The sequence below is a fragment of the Gavia stellata genome, chromosome 9, assembly GCF_030936135.1.
Source record: "Gavia stellata isolate bGavSte3 chromosome 9, bGavSte3.hap2, whole genome shotgun sequence".
NCBI classification, from domain to species: Eukaryota; Metazoa; Chordata; class Aves; order Gaviiformes; family Gaviidae; genus Gavia; species Gavia stellata.
The window spans coordinates 12,491,661-12,510,851 of NC_082602.1; the positions used below are offsets into that span (position 1 = coordinate 12,491,661).

The following is a 19,191-nucleotide window of genomic DNA, read 5'->3' on the forward strand; positions in this document are numbered from 1 at the left end:
AGGGCAGGATGTGAGACTAAAAAGCACAGACTTACGGCTAATCCCAGGAGGGCAGAGAATTCCCTCTGGATTTGTTCCATCTGGTACATATTTAGGTCATATGGCAGTTGGAGGTCTCTTCCTAGCCCCAGGTTCGGAGAAGTGAACAGTTTAGAAGCTGCTGTTTAACCGTACCTCAGTACACAGCCACCCTGAGCATGAGCTCTGAGCAGCTGACTTCTGGCCCCAAGGTAAACAGTACTAACAAAACTGCATCATACCACAAGCTATGATGTTGTGAATGTTACATTAAAACTTTTCCAATTACTTCAAATTAGTTGGCTCAGTCCCCTAATAAAAATTATTCTAACGTTCTCGCTAATGTTCTCCTGTTACATTTTCCAGTTGTATCTGAATTGGAAACAAAAGACAGGGCTCTACAGAATTCAAAACTACATACAGCCAGAAATTTCAGAAATACTCGAGTCTGATGTCTCTGGTTAGACCTATATCCAATGATACAGAGAAAGAGACAATGAACACTGCCAGAAGCACATCTCTGTAGGAGATAAAATCTTAGCTAAGCATTACCAGGGTGTGTAGAGGTCTTAGCATAAATGAGGAATACATTTCTTAGTTCAAAAACATAGAAAAAAATGTCACTGCACGTATACCCACTCACCCTTCATACACACTGAAACACACACCCACTCACTGGCCTTCACATGTGACACTGATGTATCCTCCAACAATCCTCTTGTGATATTTGAAATACTTGCTTCCAAATAGCTTCATCTATTCTCTAATGATTTTCTAACACAAACGCCATTTAGATAAAGAAATTATTTTCTAGCCATGTTGTGATAAGCCTACGTAATTTTCTCCTAGCTGCTCTTGTTAAGGACAGGTAAATAAGAGTGTTTACAAATAGCTCCTGTCTGAACATCATGAGCTGCAGTTCACAATGAATAAATGTCAGAATAAGCAGCAGACCAGAATTGTCTTTCCTCCCACATGGCTGTCCTTCAGCTACCTAATGCTCAATAGTTTTTGAGATCTCATTTTGGGTATGCTGACAGCTCTGGATACTGCATCAGAGTCAAAATCCAAATTGGCAGGGTCCTTCGCTTACTCCCAACTCAGCTATACTGGTTAAAGGGCTCCTGTCTAATCAAATAAATATGCTGCTTTGCAAATTGCAAAGCTGCCTGTCAGTCAATTCTCAGCAAATCCCAAAGGGATCTTGAAATTTTGAGGAGGCTTCCCTTAGTGGTTTTAGCACAATAAGAAAAGGCAACCTGTTTTATTACAATGAAAATATGCTCCTGAAAAATCTGCCCAGGAGTAATTTGTAAATGAACTGGAGACGGACCTCCAAGAATTCAACTCACTTGTGAAGCTATTTCAGTACAAGCCAGCAGTCATGATTTAATTAAAGCTACAAAATACTTTTTTTTTTACCTTGAATAAGTTCACTACATGCTGCAGTTCTGGGAGGACCCAAATGATGCTCAAATTCTACTAATATATTTAGGCAAGGTACAAATGTAGGCTAGGTACAAACAGCAAAAACATGGGGACAGTTTATTCAATATCTTCTAAAGCAAATATTTCATTCTGAAGTGATGTTTATATATTGCTCCCTTTCAGACATCGATCTGTGTTTTTAAAAAGGGAAAGAAATTAAAACCGTTGAATAATCTGAGAATATTTCATTCATCCCTGAAGTGAAATAATTTTAACATTGACTCATTTTGATACAAATTTCAATTCTAACCTTTCCTCAAGACACATGAAACCAAACAAGCCAAATGGAAAAGCAGGCACAATTTAGCATTTACTGAAGGTGACTAATATTATTGTCTTCAGAAATGAAGACTAAGACTAATTACATATAGACTGTTAGACTATTTGGCTTGCTAAACACTCTCAACAACTTATATCTTATTTCATGGCTTGGACTTGGTTTTGTTTTCTAAGAAGCAAATTTCATAGGACATTTATGGACAATCTGCATTCAGTGGCACTTCTATAAAAATCACTGTAGGTTTTGGGCCTTTGCTAGTTAGTTTCCAAACAATTAAAAAACGATCACACTGATGAGCATTCCCTAAACCTGCTGAAGATTTTAACTCTAGCACAAGGCCAATCTGACCTGCATATGCCACTTTTTTCCTCCCCAACTCTGGACTTGTAGTTTCTGTAAGACAACAGATCTAAACCTTGCACAAAAACCCTTTATCCTCATGTCACTGTAAAAAAATCAAAATTGGATTCACAGTCACTGCTCTGTCTTTAAAAAATCCACCCCTTTTGCTATGCTGCTGGGTTCACACGTACCATTGCAGGTAAGCTCTTGAATTGATGGACAATTGTACCAATTGGGGTATAGGACCCCCGATAAAGCCCAAGCACTTTTTGGAGCATTTTTAACTAGAGAAGTGCCAATTGTCATTAATTCCTTTTGTTCTATCTCACCCTATCCTATACCAAAGAGGTGGGGAAAAGTTTTCGTATGTAGCTGTTTAAACTAGAAGGAAAACAGAAGGATTGGAAAGGTAGTCCTATAAATATAATTCCTATTAAATTAGTAAAAAATTATTTCATGCAAATGTTATGTCATATTCACAAACAACATAGAGATTTTTCTGTCCACTAGAAAATTTCAGAAACTTGGCACAACATTAGAGATATTCGAGCCTCACCTCTGTTTTCTACTCTAGGTCAGGCTACAAAGATGTCTATAAAGCAAGAGTAACTCTTGGCTTCAATAAAATAGCTCAAACAAAAAACCTGTGTCACGCAGTAGAGAGTCAAAAACAAAACCTTGCTCAAATCCCTCAGTTTCAAAGGAATAAAGAACATGTAATTGCAGTAGCTCTAAATTTCCTGGTAGCCACTAATTTTAAACAGGAATAAAAATACTCCATATTTTATGCTGCGTTGCAGGGGGAGAATGTTTGGAAATTCACTTATACATCAATGGAAACTGAAAACTAAGCAGCTTCAAGGTCCAAAAAATGTTGATGCCAAATGTCTTTTAGGAAAAAAAAAAATTCACATATTTTAAGATAAGAAAGGATTATTACAGACATCTACTCTGACCCTTTGAGTCATACAGGCAAAAATATTGCACGGTAATTCCTATCTTACACCCATAATTTCTGGTTGACTTTTTTCACCTTTTTTTTTTATTTAAAGAAGAAACTAGCTCCACTATAAGACCATTTACCATCATATTATGGAACTGTACAGTAGAAATCAGTTACGAGTATCTGTATAGCTCATGACCGGCATGCCTGAAAGATGGAAGTTATCTTTTGTAACTCTGGCCCATATTAGTTCATGGAAGTCAAAATGTATTTTCAGCAGAACCAAATGCCTGACTTACAAATCTAATTCCAATAGTTCTCTCTAAAAAAAAAAAAATCAGTAAGATCAGTTCTTTCTATAGTTCTGAAGGAAGTAGAAAGTTTCTAACAGCGGGCAAAAGTCAAACCTAAGCAATACCTTAAATTGGCAATTTAAGAAGGTAAAATGGAAATGGGCTATTGTGAAATTTAACTCCATGTGTATTTGTGAATACTTTTATCAGAGCAAATATAATCTATAGGCTACTCTGCTGCTCTCCTTTCTCTTATTCTTTATAAATCAGAAAACTAATTACCCAGAAAATGGTCTCCTGTAGTAGGAAGCTGAACAGGTTTAATGTATAATTTATATACGGAAATTTAGGTGTCAACACGGTGACAAATGATCACATAAATATTTCTGTAGTTAGATTTTTCTGCACCTTTCTTCCTCAAAGAATGAGCATGATACAGATTATCTCAATGATATAATGTTGTTTTGGTATGTGGAGCTGAACTGCATTTTTAATTTTTTCTCAGCTACAAATCAATCACAATGAACAAGGTCTTTGTGCTGTATGAGAGAAGTTATTTTGATGCCATCCCTCTTAGGAGAGCACCTTTCACAGTAAGAACACTAACATGAAGAAAATAGAAATTAAACAGAATGAGGCTTTCTAACATCCACCTTGCCATCTGTGAGGGGACATTTTAAACCCCTACTATGTCTGATTAGGGTGTTCTGAATGTTCCCCCATTATTTTAAGGCTACCATTGTAATTTACTCTAGAGTCATTTCACAAAGGCCTTTGCGCTTCAAGTGAGTCTCAGAAACTAGTTTTGCTTTGAAACACATTTCTTTAATAGTAGTCTTTGAATTGTTAACTATCTAATGGCCACTTTGTAGGGTTCAGACGCTCTAAATATTTTAAGAAGTCTGACAATTTAATCCAATAATCTAGCTGCATGGAGGTGCTCCAAGCAAAGCTTTCTACCATGGGTGTGTTAAGATGAGCAACACTTGAAACACTGACTGCAGAGTAACATATCTATTAGAGCACTTTTTCAAAATCAGCTCCCCGAAATTATTAGAAATTTTGAATATTCAAGTTTTAACAGATTTAAAGATAGGATAAGATCTTTGGCATTTCACAGGGAAAGGAATGTTTGACATATCTCTGTGACATTTCTTTGTTCAGCAAGGAATCACTGCAACTACATTTCCAAGATGAAAATGTTTTCTGTCTTGCATCAGTCTTGCAACTTCATCTTGTGAATGGGGAAAGAGTTGGAAGTCACTTGTTCAGAGAAGACAGCAAGGAAATAAGTATTTCTGTTTATTTCAAACCACTTGGAAATTATATTCGGAGAAGTTCTTTTTTGATGTTTTCTTCCATGATTTTGCTTATTTGCCTTTTAAGTCCACACACACACATATCCGTTACAGCCTGTGGAAAGAGCTCCATAGTTTAACTACATATTGCATGAAAACACATTTCTGTTCTTTTCTTTTTTGGTTTTGGTTGCTGGGGTTTTTTAATATGCTTGCCCCACTATTATCCTATTCCCTATGCATAATCTTTTGGAGAATGTTGACTAGTACAGTTGGAAATTTAGTCTCATATGCTATGGCTGTTCTGACGTCCCATCTTTTTCACAAACAGCCCTTCATAACAAGCCCAAATTCATTAATTTATCTCCTACTCCAGCCACTTAGAAACATTTAACGTCAAGACAAGAAACTTCAATAGCACAGGCAAGACTGCCTTTTGCCTGACTGAGGATGAGGGGTGGGGATGGTAGGTGAAGAAAAAAGCCTTAGGAGTGGAGGGGAAATTTGGTCATGGTATATCTGTTACCACTGAGAGAACAGGAGCAGTGACTCCTGACTGAAAGAGGCACTTCAAAACGATTCCCTCTACTCCCACACTAAACTATTCCCCTGGAGAAAGAACCAGCCTTGAGCGACAAGGAGCAGAAACATGGTGCTTTTGCTGCCCCAGACTGTCTTTTTACCTATGGAGACAGCTGGCATTCTTCCTTGTAACCTCTTCCAGATGTATGCTGCACCATAGCCAGTTGCATGCCCACCATCCCCAGCTCTTAAGTATAGAAAGAGGTCACAAATCTTACTCTGTTTGTGCCTTGCTGTCTTTCTGAGCACGGCCTCCTCCATTTGTGCTTTTTCTTCCCTCTCCTTCCAGCGCCTCAGCTGCTCTTCTCTCATTTTGTAGAACAAGATCTGCTTTTGCTCTTCATTCAGCTCTGCCAGGAGCTCAGGGTCAATATACATATCACGCAAAATTTGCTGTAGCATGATGACTCAAAAAAAAAAACCAAACCTGCTTCCAATTATACTCACTACAGTGACAAAATCCCACCGACAGCACTCCAGAAAGCAACTTGCAGCAAAGGAGCTCTCCCACACCTGCTTGCCCAGAAGAGGTTTGATTCTTGCTCTGGCCCTCTTTGTGCAGGCATATTCTGCTCCTCGTCTCTTACAGGGATGGAGTTCTCTGCTTATCTCATCCTCCAAAGGTAGGGACAGGTGTCAAGTGAAAGGAAGGGCGAGGAACAGACAAAGGAAAAAAAATGAAAAGGCCAGGAGGGAAAAAAAAAAGTCACTTCAGTGCTCCTGACCGCAAGCCGGTAAAAATAAGGGATTCTTGATTGAACCCATCAGCTTTGCTCCCTTGAGCAGAAGGAAATTCAATGTGGAAATTCAAAGTCTCAGACTTTCAGCTCAAGTGGTTCCCTTCAGCAGCAATACACTCCCAAGGGTGTAAGTGTTGCCCAGGGGTTTAAAGTGATGTCATGGTTAAAGGTATCACCTACACCAACAATATCTATGTCACTTCGAGAACTGATCTCTTCTGATAAGAGAGGAGAAACGAGTTTGAATATTATTTCCCAGTCTAGCCTGTTAACTTGTCTCAACCGGGTAGGTCATATTAGAGGTCCTATTTACCTGGTGTTGACAAATATTGTCATGCAGCAAACTGATTAAAATGCCTCTGAAATTAAAAGCAGATGTAACAAAAGCCACAGAATCTTGTTATCACACATTATAAACAGTAAGTTAATATTAATTAAACAAGAGTAAGTTCTCAGCAGTTCATGGGGACTACACAAGTCCTGCTATTAATTAATTTTCCACTTTGTGACTGGAGAAAGTTACACTGTTGCTCTTCAAGCAAATTGTGGCTTTTCACTATATAACAGAGTTTTACCAAAATTAGTAAAGTAACATTATTTCAGCACCAGGGCCAACAGCCACTTAATTATGTAAAAAAAAAAAAAACCCCACAACACACCAAAAAACAAAAAACAAACCCTCTGGACTCCAGAGCCAGCTTTCACTGGGCAGGGGCTCAGCTCCTCCATGGAGCAGTGGCACTTTATGGGAAGGGGGCCATCTTCTGAGAAGAACCAAGATGTGGCCACTTGGAGTCATAAGAAAACACATCACATTTGCAGGCTGAGCCGCATCCCACTGCGTGATGTTTACACAAGAATGAAGAGCACAAGTGTATTTCCTCACAAGAAACCTGCTTTATAGATAGGTATCTGTCAAACTCTTATATGACTTCCATGATCCTCATATTCAAAAACTTATACTGTTAATGCATCTATTCGTGTAATATTCTTTTGAGGTATGCAAAATACTATCATCTTAATTTAGGCAGAAAATACATCAGATCTAAGCTAAAATTCAAGAAAAGACACTGTATCACCTAGAAGCATGAATCCAAAGATTATATTTGAACGATGCCTTCAGCTGAAACAGAATTTCAGAACCCATCATGTTTGGGCTTTACAGCGTTCAGCTCATATGCATGCGACTCTGCAGTTCAGGATCTTTCCTACATACAGATTTTGTCTCCTAAAATAAAATGCTTTAACTTCTTTATTTTTGTTTTTTAAGAAATACAGATTGGCAAGAAAAAAACAAGGGTAAGAAAGACTTTGTTACTGCTTCTTTCTTCTATTTTACTTGGTCAGGTATAGAAAGGGGAGAGCCTGGGGGGTTTGGCCTTTGTTTCTCTGCTTTTATTCAGTTATATTAGAGCTGTGGCTCCACATTTTGGCACTAATTGAAAAAGACTCGCCTTTGCAAGGGCTTCAGGGCAAGCAGTTTTGCTGTTCTACCCATTTGTCATCTTTCTTATTTTATTTTACTTGACTTCACAGAAGAGAAATCAAATCCTGATCAGAAGCTACCACAGTGCAAAGAACAAACTCTTCATCAAGAGTTATGTCCATTTAAGCATGATAAGAAGAACCACTTCTGAACTGCATTTAGCTGCAGAAGTAGCTCAGGATGGAGACACAATACAAGACAGCATACAAACAAATCTTCAGGCAACTACTGGTAATGTTCAATGAGCAATCACACAACAAAAGTAGCAAGAGGAAGGAGATGAAATGAACACTTCAAGCAGTGGGTTGTTCCTGAAGATTATTCACCAAAAATATTTGAGAACGGTAACCAAATGATCAAGTGGAATTAATCTGTGTGGGATTTTTTTATTATTTTTTTTACAGTCACATGTGGAAGTGTTATAATCTAATCACAGCAATGAATCTGATAAACTTCCTCTGTCGTAGCTTTTCTTCTTTGGATCATAGCAACCCCAAAATAAAAAATTGCGGAAATGCAAAGGGGAAATAAGGAAGATAAATAAATACTCTGACATAAGCCAACATCCAACAGAAGTAGAAAGATACATCATAAAGTCTGACATTAGTTTCTTGTCCAAGATAAAAATACTCTGCCTCAGAACATTTGGTCTTCGAACGCTCACATGGGTGGCAGTTTTTCATCAACTCTTTCCCTTCACTTTCCCTGGTAGCTAAGTTTGTTTTAAGACTTACGTTTCTTTATGGGGTGGAAAATCCAAGAGAACCAATGGGAAGAATGAAGTGTTTTCACCAGTCGCTTCCTTTCCCTTACTAATTAACATTTGATTTGATAACAATTTGGGAATGGAGTGAATGGAAGGAGAGACGATTACCTAGCTGCAGATCCCAAAGGTATAGAGAACCTCAGTCATGTAAGTAAATACTAGGCATGCTTGAGAAACCATCCGATGTTTCGCTTATGAGAAAAGACTAATGGTGGATGGTGTTCCCAGAAATACAAGCTTTGACTATTTTTGGCCAGTGAGGTATTTGGCCCAAACTAGGCCTAGCCTGTTGGCTAGGAGCTAAAGGAACTCCTTCATCAGGAGCTGGCAACACCCAACCCGTCTATGCTGAGCACCTTGTCTGATATGAAAGAATTTGACAGCAGGTCCACCTTCTATATACCCTCACCAGACTAGAAGTGCTAAGGAGCAAAAAATAATTCCGACAATCAAGTGTAGTCACTAACCACCATTCCAGTACCTCAAATCTCTTGTGCATCTAACACAAATCCTTTCAGAATCACATCGCTCCTCTCTGAAGAAATACTCTTGAAGAACTATTAGAACACAATTAAATGACCTCTCTGATACAGACAGAATGACCGAAAAAATGCACGGCAAGGCATAAAAAGCCTGACTACACAAAATGTAGTCATCTGCCTCCTTGTAATAACCATCATGGGGAAGATGGACTGCAGGAAAATTCTCACCCTCATTCTTTTTCCAGCCCAATTTTTTTCCAAGCCTCTCCACTTGCTTTCCTGCCCACTGTGATGAAGCTTCTTGAGAAGCCAGTTTCCTCAGCTGGCGGTCCAAATGTAAGAGCCTTCCTGACTAGCTGTGACCCTTTATCCAGAATGAAAGAATATTTGTGTAGAACATTCTCTTTCTACACTGCTTGTCTTCCTCTGGGAGGCATCATTTTAGATGTTAATGTCCTCCTCACATCTGGCGTTCAGTGATCTTTAAAAGTAGACTGTTTTCACAGCCCACTCCCATAACACACAGGGCTGTCAGGGTGACCAGTGAGACAAAGGCATCCGTGCAGCTCTGCTTCCTGCACACCCTCTTCACTAAGAGGGAGCTAGACACTCGATTCCTCTATGAATGACGATCTCTAGAATGACCTCAGGTAAAAATTAACAGATTCCGATATGAGATATGTCTGACAATCAAAAATTCAAAGAAAACACTCACTCACCACAGTTAAAGTCAAAAAATGAGAGGTCACAGATTTCCTTGCATAACCAAGAATAGAATTTCCAATTCTAAACCTATCCTGTCAGAGGAAGAATCCGTCTACTAGAAAACGATTTTTCTCTTCAATGAAGACATCGTCCTGTTAAAGAGTTAAAAGGGCTGTTTCTTTCTTGGCTGTCTCAGTGAACCTGTTGTCTGTATCTGAAATGTTTCCAGCGGTATCCTATGCAAATCCAAGACTGGATTTTTAACCTAGTAGACACTGATTCTCTTATAGTTCACCTTTCCATAAACATTCCAAATGAACAGTCTGAATCATCATGAAGAAATTGTCACGAACTCTCATGATTTCTCAGAAAATTTGAAAAATGTATGAGATCCAAAACTCAAAAGGCAACGTTGAAAAAAAAACCAAGCCTACTTTAAAAACTCTTGCTACTTCGAGGATTAGCTTGTATCTTATAATGGATGAGCTTTGCAGTTCCAGCCAACCCAGAGTCAGAAAGCTGAGAAACATGAGATAACTTGGACAAAACACAAAATAAAATTTTCTACTACAAAATAAAAATTGTCTCTCTTCCCTTCCTTTCCCAGTTCCGATTAAGATATAGATGAATTAATGACTCAGAAAAGCAGGGAAATTTGAAGTAAGGGTGCCCACTTCCTGATTGTGGCCATTCATCATCTTCCCAGCCTTTCTGGGAAGTATTCTGAATAGTTTAGAAGAACAATGACCTCTCCCTTGCTCTTCCATCTTGGTTACCCCTAGTTCAACAGTCCAAATGAAGCTAAAATCATTACAGAAAGATATTACATCTCAACAGCCTATACACAAAATAAAAGATTACTATTAATGCAGTTGTTTGTTGGCAGTCATTACCTTACAACAACTGCCACAAAACTTGATGCTCTATTTAGCAGCAGTCTCTGCAAGGAGCTAAGAGTTGTTTAAAATCTACGTTTGGAGTTTCCTTTAATCTTTAATGGTATCTTCTGGCACTAGACACACTCTGTCCCATCTCTGGTATAGCATCTTTCTGGCTAAGCAGTCCTCGGCACTGCCACTAGAATTCATATGCTGGGGAAGGGGGAGAGAGGGAGAGGAAAAGGCACAGAAAAACATTCTAATTTCATTTTTAAGAAAAGCGGAAGTGCTTAACCGGCCAAGACCTGTAAATCTCCTCATCCATTTTTCTCTGAGCATGTGCATCCTCCATTCCCTGAACTGAATAGCTTACAGGCAATGCTGATGAATGCTAAGCCAGCAGAAGAGCGTTTTCATTTGGGTTTTACAACAGAGCCATATAACCCACTTTAGCCATGTCATTTACATAAAAATATTCTGCTATGACCTACATGTTACAGGGGAAAAGAGAGAGGTAATGCACTTCTCTCCTTAAAGAAAGGGATACAAATGAGAAAAAAACCAGTAAACAGAAAATGTAGCAATCTCATGCTTTCCAGACTGCGAACTCCAGAGCCTTAATCACTTTTTTGTGATTTGTGTATTTTTTTTACATTTTTCATTTTTTAAGAGGAAACAGTGTACAGTATCCGAATTTTTCAAGTCCTGCTGTGTCAGCATCAAAAGGAGAACAGTGGAATCTGGAATTGAATGGCGCGGGAGGGAGCTGACACTGTGAAAGGGAAAAGGTAAAATTAACATTTGTTTGAGGCCTTCTAAACCCTACAAATCTGTCACTAGAAAAGCAGCTACATTAGGACACTCACCACAACAAGCCAGTTTTGTGTCTGATTTGCACATTGCTGTCAATTAAAAACTAGAAAAAAAACAAAACTAATTGAGAACCATCCCCTCCCCACCTCCTCTATCACAGCTGGATGTAACAAAACCTGCCTGGTTTTCCTCCGTTTCCATAGTCAAGTCTGTGGCTCCCTCTAAGGGCTACAATGAGCTCCTCAACAGCACAATCTGCAGCTGAATCAGGGTGATCCCTGAAGATGCGATTCCATTACAAAGCACCACATAGAGCAAGAATGAGGGTATGTTTTTCCAGACCTTCCTTTTCCATGCAGGACTAGTATCAGTACATCAGACTACGAAGCGTTTTGGAGCATGGATTGGCTTTGCCTATTTGTCATCTTCTCCGTACTGGTTAAAGACTGATACTTCTACAAGGCACTGCCATAATAATAAAAAAAAAAAAAAAAGGAAAAAATTTGAGTTCTGTATAGCAAAATAGGAACAAAATAGGTAGACTAGAACCTCATCTGAAAGAAATGAAATGCAACAGAAGAGGTACAAACCAATTAACGGGAAAAGAAGTCTTATACTGTCAGTCACATAGCTGTAAGTGAAGTGATGCTAAGTTGGGATTTTAATGGTGCAATGATGATTTACAGTGGCAAGAGTATCATCAGATAGCTGGTTTTTTTTCAAAATTCAAATCTGTTACTCCTCAGCCCCATGCAGAAGTTAGACAATCCCAAATATAGATAGCACTGACAGTAGGGAAAGAAAAGAGATGGGAATTAACCCAGAGAAAGCAGTATTTGAAGTCCGGAACTGCAGACAATAGAGCGATCTGTCATTACTCCACTCTCCCAAGGTTAATTCTGTACGCTGCAACACTACTTGCCCTTCAGAAGAAGTCACATCAATGATTATTTTTGCCTGGCAGCGTGGCAAACCTACCCAGCAAGATTACTTTAGGTCTCTCCCTTTGTGTTCTGTGCTACAGCTGTTGTACGCATGATTACACTGGAGCCTGTAATGCCTTCATGGTTCAGCACAATTTATCGGAGATTTGGGAAGCTGGATGGAAAGGGCAGCACTCCAATTTCTCTTCAAGTTGATAGTAGATATTTGAAATTCCGACCTACATTACAAAGGTCTGAGATTAATACAAGTTTGTCAACTTTAAGTTTAGACTTGTTTTAATTTTAATACCTCTATGGCAGTAGACATGGATGCAACCCAATCTAGAACATTACATACTTGATGTTTATTGCTATTAATGTACTCACAATAGCAAGACACATCAAAGACCTGGCAAGTCCCATCATAAATTTTCAAATGGAGAATGAAACATCCACCATTAAAATAATTCAGAGTGAAAGCTAGTAAAGTAAACTGAAGAGAAAAAAAGTCAAGCTTCCTTGAGAGAGTTCATCTGAGAAAACATGGTACATAGGCGTACAAGCAACAACTAGTGTCCCGTAAGCCAAGCACTGTAGAGAGATACCTTCGCAGGGGAGGGACTGAAAAAGAAGGCAAAACAAACACACACACTGCAGTTAACTAAAACAGAGCTCTCAGTATTCCACCATCCTCTCATTTGGATTGTGCTCTTTAATTCAATTGGTGTATATCTTATTTAGGAAACAGTAATCAAGCTCTTCAGGTCGGACTCTCAGCTACGAACGGGGCGTACTTGGCTGGCAGGCAGCAGGCTCTACTTGGGAAGCAATTACAGCTCACTAAGTGTCTGTAGGGATCCAGCTTTAACATAGATTAAAAGGCCCACTGGCAACTGTCTCCAAGGAATTTCTTAGTTCAAAAAGATATGCAGAATACACTGCCCCCTGCTCTACTATTTACACTTCCTTGCTCATGTCAGATCCTGATGTTATGCCTCACTGTATTAAACGCAGCATGTGCTTACACTGCACGCTGCAGTTCAGCTTTGTGCTGTTTAAGTACAGAATACATCAGTCCATCTGTTTCTCAGCAGAAGTCTCCGTAGCTGAGGGAGGCCATCCATGACTCTTCAAAGCAGAACTGGTTGCCTTTCAACTCCTGAGTGATAGGCTTTTCTTAAGACTCTGCACACCTTTCCTTTTTATTGATTTACCTCTATCTAATCTTTATAATGAACTGTTAACCTAGAACAAAACTCCAAGTACAGACATCTACCTAAAGAATACTGGTATAGTCTGCTCTTCTTCCCCTGCCTCTCAGCACACACCTTTCCAAGACCCAGCTGTCTGCATAATGACAGGATACATATCTTCAAGCAGGAATTCAATATTCTCCTTTACATGAATTATTCGCTTTGTGTATCTGCAAAGCCCAAGAGACCTTTGGATTCCATGACCTAATTGCTACATGAAATTATTCCAGCATTTGGTATGTTTTCAATGAAATTCATTATAATAAGCTACCCAAGGGGTATCACGCTCTAAATTATGTGAGTTTCTTCTCTCAGATATATATTAACTTATGAAGGTGCTCAGTAAGTTCACCTTTTTCCATCTAACTGTAAGTGCATCAAAATGTATCAAGTACGAGCTAATTTTCTTTAATATACTCTCTGGTACAATTTAGCTGCATTATGTATAATGCAGCAGTCATATCATATCAACTTCACATGATATTAGACACTGCATTATGGCAGCTAAATTGATTACTTGTGTAAATGAAGGCCACTGATAGGAAAATTTTTAATCATTTAAATGACTCATCAGCTTTATATACAAAATGTCTTGCTTTAGTGGCATCATGCAAGTGATTTTCTTTCAGGGCATAGCATTTTGCCCATTTAAGCCACTTCTTATTCTTGTCATCTTTGTTGGCAATAAAATGCTACCGATTTACAAAAGGCAGAGCATATTCTGCATGCAGACTATATAGGATTTCTTTTGACTATCAGACTCGTTTGCAAGACCTGATCAACAATCCAGCTAGACAAAGCTAGTTGCCATTCTGAATTGCAGCAACAAACTTCTGATGATTTCTGGTTTGGGTTTTGTTTCTGGTGGGGTTTTTTGTAGGTTTGTTTTGGTCTGGTTTGGGTTTTTTTGGGTTTTTTTGGTTTTTTTTTAATATTTCACTAACTACAAGAAGCCAGACTTTTCTTTGTTTCCAAGAGTCATGTAGAAACATCCACAAATACTTTTAGCATCATATTGTTCTTTAATGCCATTTAATTTTCAGCTTCACTTGCTGCCCACCTCCTAAGGTGGCAAAACTTCTACTGCAAAAGACCCCTAACTTTCTGCTGCAGATCATATTCAGCACTTCCCATGTCTTGACACTGAGGTGCTGTTCAAAAGGTTTAAAAAGCAGCACCTAAAGTATTGTGAAAAATCCTTCCCTCTTACTTCATAGCCTTTTTAAGACCTTTTCCACTCCTGTCACATACTGTGGGATAAAGAACAGCTCAGGACATTATTGAAACTTACTTGATAGTTTTGGGGTTTTTTTTACTCTAATCATCTTCACAGTTTCAAACCACAAAACCTGGATTAAGCCCCCGACTCAGTTTCACTATACAAGCCTTAGCAGCTTTAGCGTTCACATCTGTGCTCCATTTACCTGACAGAAAATAAACTCTTCAAAGCTATTTGCAAAATCATGACAGATCCAAGTTTCAAAATAGGGATATGCCCCTATCAATCCCTTATGGCAGACTTACAAAGTAAGAGCAGCTCTATTTCTCCTCATTCTCTCTTCTTTTGTCATACCCTCAGTCATGACAGTCACCTCCTCGTTCGTTTCCAACAGTGCCATGCAGTGCAGTTCTTTACGCTTTTGTTTATTTTCTCCTTTCTTCTAAGCTTCTGCATTTTAGATTTCTACTGCTGCTTCCTGCACTAAGCCTCTACCCACTGTCAGTCACCACCTCCTGAGAAAGAGGACCAGCTCAGGTAAATCCGTCCCTACTCCTCTCACTACAACAGAGGACTGTACTGCCCCTGTAGTATCCCACCTTTCCCCTCTTCCAACAGGAAGATAAGCCCCTCTACATTCCCCATGACCCAAACATACAGAGGTAATACACTTTATTATATTAAATACATTACACAATAAGGTCAAAAAATGACTAAAGTACTCAAGTAATTGAGGAATTTCTTCCCACAGAAACTCTTGCTTTGGAAAAACTGTCACTGTACTATACAAGCTAGTTCCTGTAAAGAGACACCCGGGGACGAGTGGCTGGAAAGCTGCCCTGCATTGCATGGGGTTGTTGTGACCCAAGTGCAGGACCCGGCACTTGGCCTTGTTGAACCTCATACAATTGGCCTCGGCCCATCGATCCAGCCTGTCCAGATCCCTCTGCAGAGCCTTCCTACCCTCCAGCAGATCAACACACGCGCCAACTTGGTGTCGTCTGCACACTGCACTCATCTGCACTCAATCCCCTCGTCTAGATCATCAATAAATATATTAAATAAGAATGGCCCCAAAACTGAGCCCTGGGGGACTCCGCTTGTGACCGGCCACCAACTGGATTTCACTCCATTCACCACAACTCTCTGGGCTCGGCCATCCAGCCAGCTTCTTACCCAGCCAAGAGTGCACCTGTCTAAGCTACAAGCCGCCAGCTTCTCCAGGAGAGTACTGTGGGAGACAGTGTTGAAGGCTTTACTAAAGTCCAGGTAGACAACATCGACAGCCTTTCCCTCATCCACCAGGCGGGTCACCTGGTCATAGAAGGAGATCAGGTTGGTCAAGCAGGACCTGCCTTTCATGAACCCGTGCTGGCTGGGCCTGATCCCCTTCCTGTTGGGAGTTTCAATGGAGTCATCCAGGAGGTTGCATCTTACGGATACAAGCAGCTCCTTTGATTAAATTATACTGATAATCACCGGTCTCACAGTGAGACTAGTCATACACTAATATGAAGCTGAAAGCCCAGGTTAGTGGGAAGTTTTTAATTTTTCTCTACTGGCATCTCAAAGAGTTCTTTGCAAACTAAATTAACAATCAATTCTGAGTGCTAGCATGCTCCAGCAATCCCCATGAAGCCACTCCATTTTCTCCCATGGAATTCAGAAAGGTCATAGATCTGTTATATCCAGCCTTAAGAACAAACGCTACATGGATAACTGGGTGAAGTTTTAATGGCCTGTGATGATCTAATAGTCCCTTCTGGCTTATTTACTATGAATCTATAAACTCACCCAAGAGTGAGACAGACTGCGCCCAAGTGCAGTTGTCACCAAATAGCACAAAGAAGTTAGCACTTAAACATGGTAACTGCTAGAAGGCACTGGAATAATGCAATACTTGTGCTGATAATTTTATTTAGTCTTCACTTTGATCATACAAAGTAATAATCCTTATAACCATAACTATTATGGAAATGAAAACAAAGCAGCTTTCTATCCCTCTCTAAAATTTATTGGATTTGCTTGCAGATTTGTCACCAACAGAGTCTCCTTCCTTTGTTGGCCCAGCTGTTAATGAAAATATAGACTGAAGCAAGCACTTAACTTTATGCTGCATAGTCAACTCTAGTAAAATCAATGGGATTAGCTAGAGTGTATAATATTAAAAAGCTTTATAGGTCACTGAAGAAATGGGATCAGACACTGCATCTTCTATGAAAAAAGCCCAGTAAGTACATGGGAGTATTATGCAATATGAAGGGGAGTAGGGAAATACAGGCCAAATCCTTATCCCGGATATAGCTCTTTGGAAGCCACAGGGACCATACAAACAGCTTAACTAGTTTCCAAAGGACTCCCCAGTCCATAGGTTGTGTTGCTCTCTACAGTCTATAGAGCAGCTCACAAAACCCAGCAAACATATCAGCTGAAGGGCAAGCTACAAGGCTTCAGCCAGATACTATAGAACAGGTGACTTATTTAGAGAAAAGATGCATATATCCAGGTCCCTTTGGGCCAAGAAAAAGTAGGTAGAGCACTATAACAACCTTGAGGCTTCTCTAGGTTACACAGGAACTGGAACTGCCCCAAGCAAAGGAGTACTGCGTTCAGCTCTGGGGGCCGCAGCCTAACAAGGACATGGAACTGTTGGAGTGAGTCCGGAGGAGGGCCACGAAGACAATCAGAGGGCTGGAGCACCTCTCCCATGCAGACAGGCTGAGAGAGTTGGGGTTGTCCAGCCCGGAGAAGAGAAGGATCCAGGAAGACTTTAGAGCAGCCTTCCAGTACCTGACAGGGGCCTACAACAAAACTGGAGAGGGGCTTTTTACAAGGGCCTGTAGTGATAGGACAAGGGGTAATGGCTTTAAACTGAAGGAGGATAGATTTACATTAGATACAAGGAAGAAATTCTTCACCATGAGGGTGGTGAGGCACTGAAACAGGTTGCCCAGAGAAGCTGTAGATGCCCTGACCCTGGAAGTGTTCAAGACCAGGTTGGATGGGGCTTTGAGGTGTAGTGGAAGGTGTCCCTGCCCATGGCAGGGGGGTTGGAACAAGACGATCTTTAAGGTCCCTTCCAAACCATTTTATGATTCTATGAACTTCACTGCAGGCCCTTCCCACAGACTCCAAGGCTATACAGAGAGATCAGCTCAGCAAAACTGAAGACTACGTCCTCAAGATTGTAATTTATTGCATTTTTTTCCTTCCTATTTCATCCTCTTTTCATATGATTCTACAGAAATATTCAGAAACTATATTTCTTTAGCTGTTATTGTTCCATTACTAAAATGCTGCATGAAAACCTTATTTTCTGGAAATAAAATCCATCATAGAGCAAGATGGACAGTATTTACATTCTCTTGCATAGGAGTGATACTACACACATTCAGTATGTAGAACAGGAACTAAATAGCCTATTTCAAAAAAAACAAGCTGCAGGAAGATGCAGATGGTTGATACAGAAAGTCACTTTAAAGTCAGAGCTGCATTAAAAAAAGAAGGAGAAAGGAAGAGCTAACAGTGTCATGAACTAAAAATAAAAATCAAGAGTACACCCTGGTTTTATGAAACAAGATCCCAGATTTTAACCACAAAAATATCATGATCTAGAACTCCAATCAGAAACTCTTCTACTGGACTGGAGGGACCCCTTTGTGGCTTAAGGACTACAGGTGCTGGACAGGTGGAAATCCTGAAATTGCAATCAAGATCCAGACTTCCATGATGTCTGCCTCCCAGAAATTCTTAAACTTCTAGACTTACTATGGCCTATTCTCTATTATGAAAAAGTTCTTTTTTTAATTCAACAGCAGGTTGAACACAAAGGCTATTCCTCCATTACTGATATATCATTGTATTTTGCAGTTGTTACATTTCAACAAAAGAGCTTGTACCATTAATGACACCTGATCTTCTTGTGAGCGAAGATATTTTGTGGTCTTTGCTAAATGCGGAATAAGCAAAATCATATAGAAGGATATGTTTTGTGTTTACACACCCCTTTATCGTACAAGTACTGTAAAAAATTATATATTCAATCCCACCCTAAAAGAAAAAACCCTAATCTCATAACTTTTTATGTCTAATAATATATTGTCATCACCAAGATAGAATGAGATGAAGAAATTCCACAACAATCTCAGAAGAATACAAGCAGTTCTGAGCATCATAAATACTTGCACATATCCTTCCTTTGCCTTTTTTAAGTTGTGTACCAGCAACAAATTTTTTGTGGATTTACAATGCATTTTACAGGCTAAACTTCAAGTCAGAAGTTCAGGTAGTTGCAATCATTTCACATGTTTTCTTTTAAAAAATGTGAATACAAATGCAATTTTTTTAATTTCAAAGCAATTTTATAATACCATAAGCATAATGCACCAGACCTCTTCCCTGAAGAACGCAGCTTCCGGATTGCTTTATTGCTCTTCAGATATCTATTTAAGAATAGGCAATTCTTCTCTCAAATGATTTGGAAGAGTATTTCATTTCAGGAAGATATGACAAGAAACAAACATGGTTGGTTTCTCTGTATCTTCTAGAGTTCCTCCAGAGGTAAGCTGGAATGATCCTCCAGTATCCCCAAGCAAGGACTCTGTTCACTTTTTATACAGTTGAGTCATAGGATCCATCTGCTTCATTCCCTTGATGTTACAATATTTGCTGCCTCATGAGGC

The 19,191-nt window shown here is 39.5% G+C and overlaps 2 protein-coding genes across 2 annotated transcripts in view; one reads left to right on the forward strand and one right to left on the reverse strand.

The window, feature by feature from the left end:
- Nucleotides 1-5,646, reverse strand: part of SH2D4B (SH2 domain containing 4B) — a 68,930-nt gene extending 63,284 nt beyond the window's left edge. Inside the window, exon 1 of the mRNA XM_059821440.1 lies at nt 5,463-5,646. Coding sequence (XP_059677423.1) covers nt 5,463-5,646 — 184 coding nt within the window. The remainder of the gene's footprint in view (nt 1-5,462) is intronic.
- A 6,503-nt stretch (nt 5,647-12,149) lies between these two features.
- Nucleotides 12,150-19,191, forward strand: part of LOC104261884 (rap1 GTPase-GDP dissociation stimulator 1) — a 47,971-nt gene continuing 40,929 nt past the window's right edge. The window contains 1 exon segment of the mRNA XM_059821321.1: nt 12,150-12,306. Coding sequence (XP_059677304.1) covers nt 12,150-12,306 — 157 coding nt within the window.